Genomic DNA, 17,723 nt, shown 5'->3' with positions numbered 1-17,723 from the left:
TCCCTCCTCCCTATCAGCAAAACGTTCCAAAAAGTCGATCGGAATACACCAAAAATGGCTATATATTCAGGCCCATTGATTGAACTTCTCAGCACAGAGTTTGGAACAGAAAGAGCAGTAGCAGCTCACGAGATGCGCATCATCTGCACAGTACATCATCAGAGAGCAGCAGAAAGAGAGGATACAGATCGATCGATCAAAGCCTGATGAGAAGACTTGAGAGCATTGGAGCCGAGGAGTACATACGCTGACACTGTTGGTGCGCGTGTGCGTCTCCCAGAATCTTGTTGATCTCCTCACACTTGAGGCATGAGCTCGCATCGAGTCGCAGGCGCCCAAAGCCAGCAACAGCGGTGCATTCACAGACCGACCGTACTGACCTGCAAAAAGGCACCCCCATGGCGTCAGGGAGAGGACCAAAAGAGAAGAAAATCAAATCAAATGCACACGGATGCCAGCGGTGAATGTGACGATATATATGGTCCAGGGGGTACACACTGTGTTTGTGTTGGATATTTTTTGAGTAGCGTCCTTTCCAAGCACACGGGGCAGTCAGGCCCATGTGATTATATGGGCCAACCCTGAGCCGCTGACGTGGCGCAATATTGTGGGCCCCAGGTTTCATTTTTTGAGCCCAACAAGCGCACGCGCAAGTGATGTCCCGATTCAGAGCTTACACCTGATCGTACGGCTGATCTGGCACAGCATTACAAACTTGTCGCGGTGCAATGCAATACGACAAGTGGGCCCTGGAGAGTACATACAGATCAGACGGCATTTGTCCATGGGCCCACGGCCCATTCATTCTCCCCTCCATTTCAGGGGAAGCAGCGATCAACCGGGAGGAGAGGAGGACATGCGACGTACACGAGGCACATGCAACGAGATCATCGATCGATCAAGGTAAAACAGCACGAACAGTTGACGCGAAATCGTCGAATTGGAGCGGGATGGATGTGGTGTGGCCGCACGGGCACGGCGTCTGGGGCTCGTCGTCGGCGTCGCGGCGGTCGGCGATGCTCCACGGCAGCCTTGACATATGGATCCACGAGGCGCGGAACCTCCCAAACATGGACATCGTCTCCAAGACCGTCGTCGACATCCTCGGGACGAAGAAGAAGAAGAAGGCGGCCAACGGCGCCATGACCAGCGACCCCTACGTCACTGTGCAGCTCGCGTCCGCCACCGTCGCGCGCACCTACGTCGTCAACGACGACGAGAACCCCGTGTGGGCGCAGCACTTCCTCGTCCCCGTCGCGCACGAGGCGCCCGCCGTCCACTTCCTCGTCAAGGACAGCGACGTCTTCGGCGCCGAGCTCATCGGCGAGGTCGTCGTCCCCGCCGAGCAGCTCGAGGCCGGGGAGCACGTCGAGGGCGTCTACCCGGTCCTCGATCCCGCCGCCGGCAAGCCGTGCGCCCCCGGCGCCGTGCTGCGGCTGTCGGTGCAGTACATCCCCGTGGCGAGGCTAACCATGTACCACCACGGCGTCACCCCGGGCCCGGACTTCGCCGGCGTCCCCAACACCTACTTCCCGCTGCGCCGCGGCGGCCGGGTGACGCTGTACCAGGACGCGCATGTGCCGGAGGGCTCGCTGCCGGAGATCAGGCTGGGCAATGGCGCGCTCTACCGGCAAGGCCAGTGCTGGCACGATGTCTACGACGCGATATCGCAGGCGAGGAGGCTCATCTATATCACCGGGTGGTCGGTGTTCCACACCATTCAGCTTGTGCGGGACGGCGGCGCCGGCGGCGGCGCCGGCGTCTCGCTGGGCGATCTGCTGAAGAGGAAGTCGCAGGAGGGGGTGAGGGTGCTGCTCCTCGTCTGGGACGATCCAACGTCAAGGAACGTCCTTGGTATCCAGATGGTATGCACAATGCAACATGCAATCACAAAATTAATTTTCGGCTATTTGTTTCTTGTATCAAACTGATGGTCACACCACTTATTTGGCTTCTGGTCCAAATTTCATTGCTTTGTCTAATGGTAGTTGGGGTTGATGGAGTGACACATTGATCTCTGAAAACCTGTGAATAATATATTCATGCAAATACAGCTTGACTTGTTGTCAGAGTTTTGTCTATAGGAAGGTTACATGGGCACACGGGATGAGGAGACCCGTAGATTTTTCAAGCATTCTTCAGTTCAGATACTGCTCTGCCCGCGTTCTGCTGGGAAAAGGCACAGCTGGGTTAAGCAGCAGGTTGTTTATTTACAATTTGTTTTCTTCAGTCAGCTTTGTCTCCTCTGAATGCCATAATTTGCTTCATATAGACACATGTCACCAGCTAACATCTTTTTAGTCAAAATAGCTGTTCTTGTGGACCATGTAATGATGTTAACAGTTGAAAATTGAACCAGGAGACCGGAACCATTTTTACACATCATCAGAAAACAGTGATTCTGGATGCTGATGCCGGCAACCATAAAAGGAAAATAGTTGCTTTTGTTGGAGGCCTTGATTTATGCGGTGGACGATATGATACACCTACTCATCCTCTTTTTCGGTCTCTCCAGACATTGCACAAGGACGACTATTATAACCCAAACTTTGCGGTGAGATTACTTTGTCCTATTGTTCATGTGCCTGTATCACTGTATGTGGTTTATACACATGAAAATAGTTCCTGTAATTGACGCATCTTGTATTTGCAGGTACTTGATGCCCAAGGGCCAAGAGAACCATGGCATGATTTGCATTCTAAGATTGATGGCCCAGCGGCATATGATGTCTTGACAAACTTTGAGGAGCGCTGGTTAAAGGCATCCAAGCGCAGCGGGGTTAAAAAATTGTCAAAGGCAAATAATGACACATTGCTATGGATTGGAAGGATACCTGATATTGCAAGCATTGACGATGAAGTGTATTCAAGTGACAATGATCCAGAGCGATGGGATGTTCAGGTAAGATCCTTCAAAGGTTTTCACAGCTACAGATAAACAAAGTATGTGACCAAACAGCACTGAACAGTATTAACTTGGAAGCAGATATTCCGGTCAATTGATTCAAATTCTGTCAAGGGTTTTCCCAAAAATCCAAGAGAAGCAACCAGCAAGGTAACTAAGATATAAATTTCACCCAATTATGCTATGTTTGGTTATTCTTTGTATTTACCTGACACAGACTTTTCCTTTGGTTGACAGAATCTCGTTTGTGGGAAAAACGTACTAATTGATATGAGCGTACAAACCGCTTATGTGAATGCAATCCGAGGAGCTCAACACTTCATCTATATTGAAAATCAGTATTTCCTTGGTTCTTCATTTAATTGGGATTCACATAAAGATGTAGGTAAGCATGAGCTCTGTTTGCTTCAAATCTTGTTGTTCAACTCAATGTATTCTGGCCTTTTATGGCACGTTCCAATTGCGTTCTCTAATAGTAACTTCGCTTAAAATTTGCTGCTTTATGTTGGAGAATAATTCAAAATTTCTTGACCCTTATCATGACGTAAATAAATACAACAAGTACTTATGGTTGCCCCTAATTTCAGGACTTAAAATTTGTTCTGCTGCAGGTGCTAATAACTTAATACCGATTGAAATAGCTCTCAAAATTGCCAACAAGATTTATGCCAATGAGAGGTTTTCAGCGTACATAGTAATTCCAATGTGGCCTGAAGGTAATCCTACTGGTGCTCCTACACAGAGAATACTTTACTGGCAGGTTAGAGCGTCTCTCTAGCATTGTCTTCTAGTCTGCTCAACTGTGTACTATCTGCTACTACATTCTACAGAGCTAACTTCTCTCAGTATAGCAATGTAACTTATTTGTTGTCGTTGTTGTTGTCATTGTAGAAAAAAACAATGCAAATGATGTATGAGGTAATTCACAAGGCATTGAAAGAAGTAGGGCTGGATAACACATATGAGCCACAGGATTACCTGAACTTCTTCTGTCTTGGCAATCGTGAAGCAGGCGGCAGTCCTAGCACTTGCAGTGGATCAAGTTCAGCCAACAATCCCCAGGTGAGACTGCAGTACTTCTGCTTCTCTCGCAGCATACTCAAATTGTATGCCATCCGTACATTCAGAGTTCAGATTTGTCTTGCTGCGACCTGTACATTCAGGATCAAGCTAAGAAGAACCGGAGGTTCATGGTGTATGTGCACTCGAAAGGGATGATCGTGGATGATGAATACGTGATAATTGGATCGGCTAACATTAACCAGAGATCCATGGAAGGAACCAGAGACACCGAGATCGCCGTGGGAGCGTACCAGCCCCAGTACACATGGGCAAACATGCTTTCTGCTCCTCGTGGACAGGTAAATGATCCCTTGATCACCCAAAATTCCACAGATTTCACAGTTGCGCTGATGGATTGGTTTTGGTGAGCTCGAAGATCTACGGGTACAGGATGTCACTGTGGGCAGAGCACATTGGAGCGGTGGAGGAAAGCTTCAGTTGCCCAGAGAGCCTGGAGTGCACGAGGCAGGTTCGGCACATCGGGGAGCAGAACTGGAGGCAGTTCGCCTCCAGCGAGGTGAGCGAGATGAGAGGGCACCTTGTCAAGTACCCCGTCAGCGTCGCCCGCGACGGCAAGGTGAAGCCCCTGCCGGGATGCGCCGCGTTCCCGGACCTCGGCGGCAACATCTGCGGCACGTTCCTGCCCATCCAAGAAAACCTCACCATATGAAACAGGATAAAGATGTTTTCGTTTGCGATTCTTGAGAAGGGATTCGAACCTGAAAGCAGCCCTGGACGCGTTGCATTCGTTGTAGATGTGCAGATTTTTCTCTTTTCTTCGTTACGATTTGGAGGATGTGAAATTTTGGGTTGGGATCAACACAGATTTCTTAGATTTCGCCGCGAGATTGTTTCTTATCTTGTTCTCCAGCAGCGGCAGGGTATACACCGCTTCTCGCCGGCGATCTCAGGCAGCGGCGCACGGTCTCCAGCCGCTCCCGGGCTGCCGCGAAGATCGAACCCTGTGAGGGATTAGGGTTCTCCGCCGGCGATGCCTCCCGCATACAATTCCGCCGCTCGCCGGAGCTCCACCGGCTCCCGTCGCGTGAGGCCGGACGCTCTCCGACACGAACTCGTGATTCGTACACCGTTCGATCCTGATTGAACGGTCATGATTTATAAGTTCTATTTGCATAAGAGCCCTTCCTACGTGTTAGATTATCAACTTCACCCCCTTCCAGATTGGAATCCTGGATCATATCTGCCGAAATTTTGATAAAATAGCTCTTTTTCAAAACTTATTTCAACAATACACCACGCTAAAAGCTATTTAAAAATAGATCGTGACCTAGGGGCCATCCTCGTTGATATAACATCTCAATGTTATTAACATTTGCGCTGATATATTATCTAACGTGACACGATTCATCCTGATCTAACAAATTATGTCACATACTCACATCGGTCAATATGTTCATGTCAAATATAATGGTGCTAAAAACATTATACCTCATGTCTAGGTCGCGATCTATCTCTCAAATAATTTTTGCCGCGGTTTTATTATTGAAATAAGTTTTATAGAAGGTTCAATTTGTCAAGATTGCGGTCAAATCTGACCCAGCAATCAACTCCTACGGTCCAGATTCAATGTCAGGAAGGGAGAATCTTCTGAATCCAACGGTGATGAGGGGATTACCAGCCGCGTAGCCAAGTCGCTGCACAGCTTGATGCCACCGAAGTGGAAGAGGGCTGCAGCCATGGAGACGGCGGGAGGGGACGCCGCGCCGCCGCCGCAGCAGCAGCGTCGGAACAAATCCTCGGCGGCCAACAAGGGGAAGAAGGGCGGCGCTTCCGGCGGCGGAGGCGGCGGGAGGTGGCCACCGGTCAAGCCGAAGAAGGATCTCCAGGTCAATCGCCTCAAGGGCACCCACCTCCTCACCGTAAGCCTACCTTCCCCTTTTGACCCCAACCATGTCTGAATTCTGATGTCTGCATCTAGTATACTGCTGCTCGAATTAGTGCTTCTAGAAGGCGATTAGAGACTAGATGCTTGATTTCCGCGAACCACCAGGAGCGCCAATTTTGATTTGAGTGTTAGGGAATCATCTGGGTTGGCTCTACTTGTGTTGTGCGGTTGATTCTAAATGCAGTAATCAAATAGATTTCCTGAATACAAAGTGATGAAGCGTATGCTAGGATGAAATGCTATTTGATGCACAAGGAGAAAATGCTAAGAGACCGTTCAGTTGGCATAGCAATATTTTGGCTGAGTTGATAATTGTTTTTAGATCAGGGGCATTGCGCCCAGCTTTACTAAGAAAGCATAACAGGGTTCATTACAGAGTTGATAATTGTTTCCCTATTATTTATGGACAATTGCCTTACTTGAAACTGAAATAGGTGCCAAACTTCTTCACTTCCGCTGAGGCGAAGGCCTTTGTCGACATTGCTGAGAATATTGGCTTCACGCACCATGGCAGCCTCGGACCCCTGAAGGGTGAAGCTTATAGAGATAATGACCGGATATCTGTGACAGATCCTTTGCTTGCTCAGACCATTTGGGAATCTGGGATAAACAAAATATTTGAGGACATCAGCATCTCTGGCAAAGTAGCAACCAGCTTGAATCCAAATATCAGGTTGTACAGGTATGTGTGCTATCAAAAGTTGAACAAAGATGATGCACTAGCACCACACTGTTGGACAAATTGCCACTGTTCTTGATTGCTGCTTGTTGCTCATCCTCATAGGTACACTGAAGGTCAGCGATTCGGTAGGCATATTGATGAGAGTGTCGACCTTGGAGATGGTTCAAGAACATTGTATACTTTGCTAATATACCTCTCTGGCAAAGGAAGTGCAAAGGAATCATCAGGGCAAGCTCTTGTTGGAGGGGAGACTGTTTTTTATGATCATCGTGGAGGAGTTGTCGCTGAGGTATTTTCTGATTCTGAAATTGCAATATGTTTTATAAGATCAACTGTTTGCTAGACCATTTCATATGTTTTTTGTTTGGTTCTATGGAAAATTGGGTCTGGTATCAAGCTATATATTGTATGTTTAGTCTGTCATTCATCTGGAAGTTAACCTTGAAATTAATGTGCACACATGTTCTTTCTAGCTAAGTCAGAAAGAGGTTGAGATGCATATATGATCATGAAACTGAAAGGATCATACATAAAGAATAAATAAGACGAAATTCACCCTCCCTCTACATATTTAATTTCTTATGCTATACAAAAACTAGCAAGATCTACTCCATTGGCAATTCCATCAATGATACCCTTGTCGAAAAACTACGTTGCTCTGATGAAAAGAGATTGCCCACTTGAAGTTTGGTGATCCATATGGGGTTGATGATATCACCTTTATTATGCTGGCATGAGTCTACCCTGCATCACAATTTATAATGCTGCCATTACCGTCGAAGCTGGTCCTAACTCCTAACCTGAGGTTACTTCTGTTGTAGGTTGCTCCAGTGCAAGGACTGGCTCTACTCCATCTTCATGGTGCCAAATGCATGCTGCATGAAGCACGGGTTGTGAAAAAGAATATCAAGTATGTGCTTCGTTCTGATGTTGTATTTGCTTAGCTGGAGAATTCTCCATGCTTGTGTTGAAGTACTATAGACCTGAGCATGCTATAGACGAACGGCTAACTTTTCCATTTTACAAACCTTTGTACTAAAGCATGTAACTGATCCAACATGAACTTGGAAGGTGATGACATCAAATTTGTGTTTTATCTTCTGTTACTGCATTGGCTGTGATATGCTGCAGCTCCGCCGACGTATAAGAAACAGGACGGCTGAAAGCCAAACATGGGAATCATGCTTTGCTTAAAGCGATTACAGTGGAAATCTGACAGCCACAGTGAAAGCTAAATACCCAAAGGCTATCAAAGAATACCAGGATCAACATATTAGCCACCAAATAACAGCACACGCCGAGGATTAAAAAACGGACGCCTATGATAAGAGTGGATCTAGAAACATCTCATCACATCACTGTTTTGATGCAACGTAAAAAACCATTAGCATTCATTTCTCCAAGAAAGTATCTGAATCCCGGTGGTTCAAATGCTCGCCATCAATATTAACATGACTAACATTAATGAAAAAAAGCAACACCTATCTTCCCGGGGGTGCAGAAGGCAGCGGCAATATTAGTTTGCTTCCGTTAATGAGAGGAACGTCGGTACGTGAGTCTGATCTCCCTTTTCTTTTCACCTCAAACATGAAGGATCAAAATGGAAAGTCTGCACAACAAAATATGCTGTCAGGCAACGCAATGCAACATTTGACATACCAAGGTTACACAAACACCAGTCTTTCAGCAACTTTAGAAGCCAGAAGATACTAAAATGTTTGCATGCAAGCCAAATTTCTTCATATGAAAATTTGAACATACATCTCAGTTATGAATCAAGCACATAGTTGCCAATCACAAGATAATATATGCACAAATTTAAATAACAGAACTATAAGTGAGATTTGAAATACTACAAAACTAGATGTGGGACCAACCATATATCAAAAACCATCATAGGATTACAAGATGACAAGAAAATGCAGATACAGTTGATGTATACATGTAATTAAGTTTAACTTCTGGTCCGAGATACTTACATCATCAGTTATTAACCAGTTTCGGATGTCCTGTTTCCTTGTCTATCTCCACTCTTAGACCTATGTCAGCAATCTCTGGAGTTATAACAGCTTCTTGCATCTTAAGTCCAGATACCTCCTTCTGGTTTTCCTCATTTCCTTCAAGCAAGTTCTTCACAGCAAAAAGACCCCACTCCCTCAAGTATGGGTTTTCTTCATCAACAACACACTGCTGCAAGAGTAAAATAATCCCATCCAGGTGCCTCACCTCATCCTGCACTTTTTTGCTTCTATGCAAGCAATTAGCAATCACAGCGACTACATCTCTCCTGTAACCAATGTATGGGCAGACTTTTGCAGTTCCTAAGGCTGGTTGATGATCTCCTTGTCCCCTTGCCATAGATTTTCTGATCATACTTGGGGGTTCTAGCTCACGTAAGTACGTTAGAAGATGCTTTACAAGACCAGTCTGCATCAGTGAGTCAACAGGAGCCTGTGTGTCTGACGGAGGGGATTCCCAAGCACATATATCCTTCAAGAGCACCAATGAATATCCAAGTACATCAATTGCAGGGTGACCAGTTGGAAGAGGAGAGTTAACTCGGCAAGTAAAATCCACAATCTCAGCAGCATGCTTCTGTGCATTGAAAATATCAAGTGCAAAACTGATCGATACACTGACTTCTTTAGGTCGGTTAGCCAAACATTTTAACAATTTACCCAAAAGATATGCATGCTTAGCATTAAACTCAGTTTTGCATTCATCACCATCACTGTGCTCAGCATCATTGCGTGAGCATAAAGCTACAAACAATGTTTCAAACTTTTGCTCCTCAACACAGATTTTGAAGAGAAGCCATTCTAACCATTCTTCATCATGCCCCACTGCATTTTATACCTCGGATTAGACTCATATCAAAGTAACCATAAATTAAAAATGTAAACAAATAAAACAACCTGAGAGCAAAATGTGAACTTCAACAACAGCCTAAGGAGTCCCTATGAAGTAAAGTTACATAATAAAGAAAAAAATATGACTGTATTATTTCTCAAGTTATAGTTACGTGAAATCCTGCCCTCAATATGTGAGGAAACACAGATCCAGCACTTTAGACATGATGCAGGCAACTATGTGAAGATATACATGATCACAGCTCCAATCACTGATATATTTTTTTTTACTTCAATGTAACATATGAAACCTGTGATAGTGTGGTCCGAACTCCTTTTACTTAAAACAACACAGTGGCGATATATTTCCACACATGAAGTAGGTGAACAGGCATTATCTGCCAAAATGTCAATCTAAAAATTTCAACAATGCCATATCACAAACCACCCTCTTAAGTTACTAAATTCCGTTTCCTCTATCCACACTCAACATACTAGCAGGAGAGCATCTGATACCTAATTGGACCCAAAGGCCCAGATATTAAATTACCAATTCCTGTCCATACTAATGAACAAGTTACTTCCCCAAACTTTTCCAGAACATTACCACTTCCTGTCATACTAATGAACAACTAACAGTTCGCAAACTTTTCTATTGCTGAAGTCTACAGAATGCACATCTTACTTACTCCTTATGATGTGATTTACAGTGTACATACACACATCCTACTCATGTTGATTTACATTAGTTTCACAGAAACAAACAGCTAAACAATTCGTGCTCCCACGATCATACAATAGCAAGTGTGACCTGTGTAAAGCTTGCAGGACATCTACCAGATGAATTTACTGAATAAAAAAAAAAGGCATCAACTAATTGCGGCGCACGCACCTTGCCAGGCAGTAGTGACGATTTCCACAAGTATGGGCAGCCCTAACTCCTCGTGGCAGAGCTCCTCGAGCCTCCCGCGGCCGCCTTCGCCGGAGCAGCAGGTGTCGATCACCATGCACAGTGGGTCGAGGACTCCCTTCTCCCTGACCCGCGCGAGCTCCAGCAGCGAGCCAGGGAAGAGCGCATCCCAGACGGCGGCGCGGTGGTGCTCCCCGGCGAGCGCGGCGTTGCCCAGCGCCTGGAGGCCCGCGCGCGCGACGTCGGGGGAGTCGGAGGGGGAGGAGAGGGCGGAGGAGACGACCGCGGCGGGGCCGGAGAGGAGGACGAAGGTGCCCTGGTTGAGGTCGTCGCCGGCGAGGAGGTTGCGGAGGAGGCGGAGGCGGAGGAGCAGGAGGCGGTGGGTGGAGGCCGGCAGGAAGTGGAGGGTGTCGGCGAGGGCGTCGGAGAGCGCGGCCCGGCCCTGGGCGCTTCGGGAAGCTTCTAGAAGCGCCTCTAGAGTTTCCTCGTCCTCGATCTCCTCGGCTTCCCACATTTTCTCCTCTGCGCCGTTGCGGTTTCGCCGGCGGCGGAGAGAGAAGGAGACAGCTGTTGCTGGAATGGTTATGGAATGGGGATACCGTGCAGGCGTGCAGCGGCGGCCTCGGGCCACGGCGGCGTATCATATTCCCTTTTCATCAACGCAGTCATGATCCTGACCGTTCGATCAAGCAATCGACGGCACAGATCAGCATATTAGGGCTGAGACTTGCCGGCCATTTTGGCTATTTCTGTCAGTAGTACTCGATGGTTAAATATTCTAGGCTGTTCAGCAATAGTAATTTTCTTAAGGAATTTCTTACCATTATCTCGATGGTTAAATTTCGAATTATGAATTGTTTAGATTTCTCTTCAGAATGGTTCAGGTCGAGTGTCCGATCTAGCCAAAAAATAATCGGGCGCACTCGCTACTTCCTCCGCATATTCTCCGTTCTCATATGCATGTTGCTAGTATTTCTCTCGCACCCCTTTTCTCTTCTTCCGTGTAAATTAACCATATTCCATTGTTAAGCTTTAAATTATTTTCTCTTAAATTATTAATCCGGTTTACAATTCGATTACATCGTTGTATTTTTTTTTTCGCAAACGCGAAAAAAAATGCACATCAATATATTAGAAGAAAAGATTATTTGTTTACACAACGCAACCAGCCCAGACCAGCTTATGCCAAGGGAAGAGAGAAAAGACCAAAAAAACAAGGAAAAAAGGGAGAGACTACTACGACGGCAGGTTTGTAACGTGGAATACACTGTTTTATTCGTTACAATTAAATCTTCATAACAAAATGTCATGTGATTATATTCGAATGAAAGGAAATCATGTGTTTCAACCGTTAAATTTTAATGTTGCATGATAGCGAAACCGTTGTAAATCTTTATAACAAGATGTTATGTGATTGCATTCCGGTGAAAGAAAATCATGTGTTTTAATTGTTAAAATTTAATGTTGCACGCGTGATAGCGAAATGTTTCAACATGTATTTCACTGTGTTTCACATTATTCTTAAACATTTCAAATGGGATTATGTTTTTTTCACCATGTACAAATTAATGTTTTTTTGTTGGTGGTCAACTGAAATATTTGACATAAAATCGATAGCTCGATTTCAAAATCAATGCATCCAAAATGCTTATATCGTCGCACCAATTTTTTTTAAGTTCTAATATTTAGTAAGGGGATCTGTAGGCGATATATTGGAAACATAGAGCTCAGAATCAACATGACATGATCCGGTGTGTTCTTTTTCTCCTGAAGATGAAGATTAAGTTTTTTACGCAAAACGATGTGATATTAACGTATGATTGATTGAGTTTTAATTATTACAAACTTGAAAAATAGATTAATATGATATTTTAGAACAACTTTCATATAGAAAGTTTTCGCATGAAACGCACTGTTTAGCAGTTTGAAAAACGTGCCACGAAAATTTTAATCTTCATCCTACTCTTGTGGGAGAGAAAAGAACGGGACGGCAGATTATTAAGAATTCTTACAGCTCGCTACCGTGTGTTCCACTGAAGAACATTAACGAAGTGGAGATACCATTTCACCAAGCAAGCCTTACTAGCGAATAGCGAACCAACAAATCCAACAGCTCTAACCTAGCACCCTTTACAAGCTTTCATCAGAAAACTTGGTACACCCACGCCCTGAACCCTCTATGCCGTTGGCTTATTGCAGCTTCAGGTTGAATGAACCACACATCACAACACAATTTTTTCAATGGCCATTGGACACTTCGGTGACGGCTTGACCTTTGACGGCGTAGAACCTCCTGTACATGGAATCGACGTGGGTGAGGTAGTAGGTGCCTGGAGCGAGCAGGCTCGTGTCCTGGCTCGTCGTGAAATCCTTGGCGCCGTACCGGTGCTCCATCAGCTTCAGCGCCGCCACGAACTTCTCCGGCGCAACCTGCGGCCCAAAGCATTTGTTGATCAGGAATTCAGGTTCATCCGTTCATGTCAAGCTACTAGTTTCAGGTTTTCAGTCAACAAGATGAAGCAGTGGTCAGCAGCTGCACTTACCACATGCCTGGACTCCAGTTTCTTGGAGACATCCAGTATGCCTGCAATGTTTGATAGGATGAATGGATGCTGGCCTTCATTGATCTTGAAAGAGAACATTGTTGATGTCAAGCCACTGCCGTATGAGAACATGACAATCCTTTGGCCTGCCTGGACATGTCAAAAGGGGAGGGTGAGAAGTGGTAATCTTATCACATGAAAATATAATGAAGACAAGGCTAAGTGTTCTTTTCCTTTTTTACCAGAGTTTCATTTTTGTTATGCATCACTGATGCCAAAGCAGCATATAGAGACGCTGTGTACATATTCCCGACTTGTTTCGGGATTAATGTAGTTGGTTGAACCTTTGAATCATAGAGGTGCTTCGCAACTTGCTGAGAAGCCTGCATATTGAAAGTTAGTATCAGAACCACGCAGCTTATTAAAAGTCCAGAACCAGATGGTATGACCATGCAGAAATATTCGCACCTTTTCAAGTTCTCTACTCTGGTAGCTTTCCTCGGATGACAAACCTGAATAAGGCTCCAGTTTTTCTCTTGATCCATCCTCCACCGTGCTAATTAACAGGCATAAAAAATCGTTATAGTTAGTTCTAGTTAACTACTAAAAACTGAACAATATTACTCCAGTCAACTGTCTTCCTATATCCTAATATGCTAAGCATGACCAACCAACCTGCATTTTCTCAGAAAATCGTTGTAGTATAGGCGTGCAAAGCTCTTCTGCACAAGCTGCAGAAAACAATGAAAAAGGAAAAAAATAAGTTCTGAAAATTACATCAACATATCAAAAGGGCAAGGTAAGTTATGCGAGCATGCGACTCCTAACCAAGATCGAAGTGCAGACTGGTAAGATCAGCATATCCATGTCATGTGACAGTATGCAATCAAGAATCAGTCTAAATATGCATATATTCTACTCACTACTCATGTCGGGAACCTCGAGTTCTATTTATTTGAAAAGTTTTTTAAATAAGATGCCCTATTTCTTTCAGTGAATAAGATGCCTTAAATAAGTGTGAATATCAAGTGTCTGCACAATTGTGGCTGTAATCCACTATACCACCAAGATACTACTAAGGTACATGATATGAGATTTTCATGGTACCTTGTTGTATGGGGAGTGAAATACAAAATAGTCTGCATCATGAATAGAAAATTGCTTTCCCTCAAGCTTTTCATACCTGAAAGATGAAAACCAGTGGGTTCTGATTCAATCAACAGGCTCAGCTTGACTAATGTGTTAAAGCAATATGGAATACAGCTTACTTTTTGCAGAAGACATTGTAGCAGGAATCTAATGCCATGAGATAGCATGTCTGTGATAGCTTTCCATCGACCACCTGAACAAATTGCAGATGCCATGAATAAATCAATTCCAGTTTATTTCAAGCTAGTTCTCTATGTGCTAATCCGAACTTGGGTTTGAGGTGTAAGAATTGTGTGGGCCAGAGGCAGACCGGGTATTCACTAGCAAGATCAGGCTTGTAAAAGTCATAGACATGTGCCATATGAGATCCTCTATACTTGCTTTCGAAAGAAACTGGAGCATTTGGTCCAATCAACATTGCAATAGCAGCTGCACCACCGGTTGGACGAGCCGGACCTTCAGCGTAAACCTAAAGAGACAAATGTCAGCTATAGAATTAATATTGGATGCAAAATGTAAGCATGAGAACCATAGTAGCAAACCTATATTATGCTTGCCTTCAGTACTTAAGGAAAAACACTTGTGGATTTGTGGTGGTGGTCAATAACAGAAACTAAGAAAAAAAATGAGAAAAACAAGGACGTGATATATATGAATACATGTACTCATATAGCCATCATCAGTAACCCAGGAAAAGAAATGGAGTTGTACACTGGTAATCTGTACAGTACGAAATTGAGTACATGAAAGGAAAAGTATTCCCAATTAACACTGGAGTTGTACATACCGCGCTGTCTGTGCAAACAACAAGCCCATAACGTCCATCCCATGAGTTGCTCTCGACCCAATTAACACAATTAAATAAAGCAGCTGTTCCACCGTAGCATGCATTTGAGGAGTCAACTCCTTCAATGTCAGTATTACCGCATTCCTGCATTTAAACAAAGTTGTCATAAGCCTTATGAAAGCACATAAACCTTAATATGTACTCCTATGTTCTGCTGAAAGGTACAAACCTCAAATATTTGCATCAGCCATGTTTTTATAGACTTGCTCTTGTCTATTACTGTTTCACTGCCAACTTCCAAACGTCCAATACATTTTGGATCAATCTTATAGTTTTCCAGGAGTGACTTCACTACTGTCAAGCTGCGTTAAACTCTCGATCAATTAAATGCATAAAAAAGGGATAAATGAATAATGGAGATTAATGTCTTTATTCCTGAAATTAAAATTTCAACATAAAATCCTTGGCTAAGGATCTAGCATAGTTTATCACTGTTTGACTTTATAGGGCACGGATAGGACACTTGAGGGTCACATTTGTCTTCAGAATCACAAATACTATGTTGCACATGTTCTCTGAAAATGCATAGGAATAGGATTTGAGCCTGGTAGGACACACAACTCTACCACACCAATGGTGCTTTTCTACATAGGAATAGGCATACCTCATGGAAATAACATCTTCCACTTCAGTGCAAAAGGCCATGCTATCCTGTCCAAGCCCAATGGTGTACTTCCCTTTGCTCACGCCATCATGATTCTCCAGCTCGTCCTGTAACAAACATCACATGCATTTGCAGTCTAATACTAGGTGAAACACGAAATAAAGATTATTAATATCGACATGATGTACAGCATTGAGATATTGCCAACACACAACCACTCTGTACAAGTTATATCACTGACAGAACTACTACCATAAAGAAAAGGTCCCGACATATCCCGGTCATCGGCAGAAGAACATAAACCATTTTATCAGCACCCAATTCAATGTACACATGTGCATAGTAAGCCGCCATGTCTTGGAAGCCATCACCATCTAGTTCTAGTGATTTGATCGATTGTCAACACAATCTTAAACGAGTCAAGGCCCTACTGATTCTGTGCCAAGCTGTTTCAATTGGCATCTTCCACAGCAAATTCTCCCGCGGAACAGCATTTTAATTAATTTCTCTCAACTCAAGCAGAAGCAGGTGCAAACATTCCACACGTAAGCGGTCAGCAATTAATCACGCCTCCCTGAAAACGGCAGCTTTAATCTCCCCTGTACTATACTCCTAAATGGTAACGTAAGCTACAACGAGTAGCACGATTAGTACTCACTACAGCAATCATATATTTGCTGACTTAATTTTAAAGTTGATTTTGATATATATTTTTTTCCATCGCGGTTTATATTTGATATTTTAGCATTGACTTTTAAACCACTGAGACCAAAGTTATAAAAGTTTTACTGGTAAATTATTTTTTAGTTGCTTCTTTCATTTTTTTTTTCACGGATAGTCCAGCCATGGAGTAAACTTGGAATCGCAACTCTGAACTCTTCTTTGCTCTCTGCTCCAGTTCACCGAATGCGCGGAGGTGGCCCAGGCGCACGTGGCTGGTTCTCCCCGCTGCGATGCTGGCGAAGAAGGGGGTGGAAAGCTGGAAAATCTTCACCGGAAACCGGTAGTAAAGTAAACCTCTCACCAACCGTGATTCCACCACAGTTACGCAGAGAAAGTCACGCAAAGGGTGTGTGTTTTTTTTACTCGATCTCCCGAACAAACGAGAAAACGGAAAGGGTTATCCAAAGGCAAAAGATCTGACTAGATTGCGATTGCACTCTGTTTGAGTGATAAGAGGTGTGTGGTTTTAACTCGAGATAATGTGTTCAATTCTCAATACGCTCATGTTTTCTTCTAAAAATATTTGAAGGATTCCTCTTCCTCCAAATCTTGTTTTGATTGCACTCGTGTTTGCAAGTTATGAAAAGTTGAAAACATGGGACTAAATTTGTAAAAGAAAAACACGGATTGTAGTGGGAGAAATATGATACGATCGACGAGGTTGATCAGTAGGGAAGAATCGGGAGATGAGATCGATTGGTGGCTGACCTGGAGCACGCAGGTGGGCGGGAAGTAGATGTCCATGGCGAGAATGCCCACGTCCTTCCTCTCCGCCGCCATCTCCCTCACCGCCGCCGCCGCCGCCGCCGCCGCCGAAACAACAAGATTGGGAGGAAGGCGTAGGCGAGAGAAAGAAGTGGAGTAGTACGAGTACCTACAGGAGCGGATCGAGCGAGGAGGAGGTGGATGTGATGCGGGTTCTCCTCTCGCACCGGTCGGTTTTATATACGCCTCCTACTGTGCATACCGCCTCCTCCTTCAGTCCGTTTATTTATCACGGTGTGTTTTTTTTGTGTGTGGTTATTCTTTTCTTAACTTTGGTGTCTATAGTCAATCTAATAGCCAATTCATACAATAGTTGTTTACTATACTATTAATATATAGTCCCAACTGTCATACACATATTACGTTTTGGAGTTCATGCTACAGCTGGCTACAGATCTGTAGCCTGCTGTACTTTTCTCTTATCTTTTATCTCATGAAAATATGTTTGTAGCTGACTAATAGTCTACTATTGTACATGTTCTTATTTGGTAATTACTGAGGTGACAGCTGACATCCCTCGGTGGTATCGCCTTCGATTCGCTGGTTGCCCTCGGATCCTAACACGTGGACAGAATCTGGATCTATGGCGCCATCTTCCCCTGCGTCGACCGGAGCTGGATGATGAGTCTGGGACTCCATGCTGCCATGCAAGCAAGCACCCTGCAGATGAACAGACTGATGGCGTCACGGTAAAGACCCTGGAGTGGTAGTAGTACAAGTATTCTGTCTCATGATTCTATACTGGAATCGGATCCCCCGTCTTGCAGCTATGGGTCCG

At 44.4% G+C, this 17,723-nt stretch overlaps 4 protein-coding genes and 1 long non-coding RNA gene across 5 annotated transcripts; 2 read left to right on the top strand and 3 right to left on the bottom strand.

Moving 5' to 3' along the window:
- Positions 1–728: 728 nt before the first annotated feature.
- On the top strand, positions 729–4,987 carry LOC127766176 (phospholipase D gamma 1). The gene is made up of 10 exons (XM_052291245.1): positions 729–1,865; positions 2,085–2,201; positions 2,360–2,554; positions 2,654–2,902; positions 2,987–3,055; positions 3,143–3,290; positions 3,517–3,665; positions 3,797–3,967; positions 4,069–4,266; positions 4,344–4,987. Exons 1-10 carry the CDS (start codon positions 729–731, stop codon positions 4,635–4,637), a joined length of 2,727 nt encoding a protein of 908 aa, XP_052147205.1. The 3' UTR covers positions 4,638–4,987.
- Positions 2,628–4,072, bottom strand: LOC127766180 (uncharacterized). Its single transcript, XR_008016212.1, has 3 exons — positions 3,884–4,072; positions 2,835–2,928; positions 2,628–2,751 (listed from the first exon to the last, which is right to left on the bottom strand). It is a non-coding gene; the product is annotated as an uncharacterized LOC127766180 (long non-coding RNA).
- A 628-nt stretch (positions 4,988–5,615) lies between the features above and the next one.
- LOC127766179 (uncharacterized) lies at positions 5,616–7,649 on the top strand. The gene is made up of 4 exons (XM_052291249.1): positions 5,616–5,847; positions 6,308–6,555; positions 6,658–6,844; positions 7,377–7,649. The coding sequence occupies exons 1-4, from the start codon at positions 5,635–5,637 to the stop codon at positions 7,497–7,499; spliced, it is 771 nt and encodes a 256-aa protein (XP_052147209.1). The 5' UTR covers positions 5,616–5,634; the 3' UTR covers positions 7,500–7,649.
- Positions 7,650–7,724: 75 nt separating this feature from the next.
- Positions 7,725–10,943, bottom strand: LOC127766178 (uncharacterized). The gene is made up of 3 exons (XM_052291248.1): positions 10,297–10,943; positions 8,535–9,398; positions 7,725–8,164 (listed from the first exon to the last, which is right to left on the bottom strand). The coding sequence occupies exons 1-2, from the start codon at positions 10,826–10,828 to the stop codon at positions 8,539–8,541; spliced, it is 1,392 nt and encodes a 463-aa protein (XP_052147208.1). The 5' UTR covers positions 10,829–10,943; the 3' UTR covers positions 7,725–8,164; positions 8,535–8,538.
- A 1,342-nt stretch (positions 10,944–12,285) lies between these two features.
- Positions 12,286–17,104, bottom strand: LOC127766177 (hydroxymethylglutaryl-CoA synthase-like). The gene is made up of 12 exons (XM_052291246.1): positions 16,889–17,104; positions 15,458–15,564; positions 15,023–15,155; positions 14,794–14,937; positions 14,317–14,475; positions 14,126–14,199; positions 13,965–14,040; positions 13,533–13,588; positions 13,326–13,413; positions 13,100–13,240; positions 12,858–13,007; positions 12,286–12,744 (listed from the first exon to the last, which is right to left on the bottom strand). Exons 1-12 carry the CDS (start codon positions 16,958–16,960, stop codon positions 12,553–12,555), a joined length of 1,392 nt encoding a protein of 463 aa, XP_052147206.1. The 5' UTR covers positions 16,961–17,104; the 3' UTR covers positions 12,286–12,552.
- Positions 17,105–17,723: the final 619 nt, after the last annotated feature.

This window comes from Oryza glaberrima, chromosome 3 (genome assembly GCF_000147395.1).
Source record: "Oryza glaberrima chromosome 3, OglaRS2, whole genome shotgun sequence".
Classification (NCBI taxonomy): Eukaryota; Viridiplantae; Streptophyta; class Magnoliopsida; order Poales; family Poaceae; genus Oryza; species Oryza glaberrima.
This window is presented reverse-complemented; position numbering and strand designations above follow the sequence as displayed.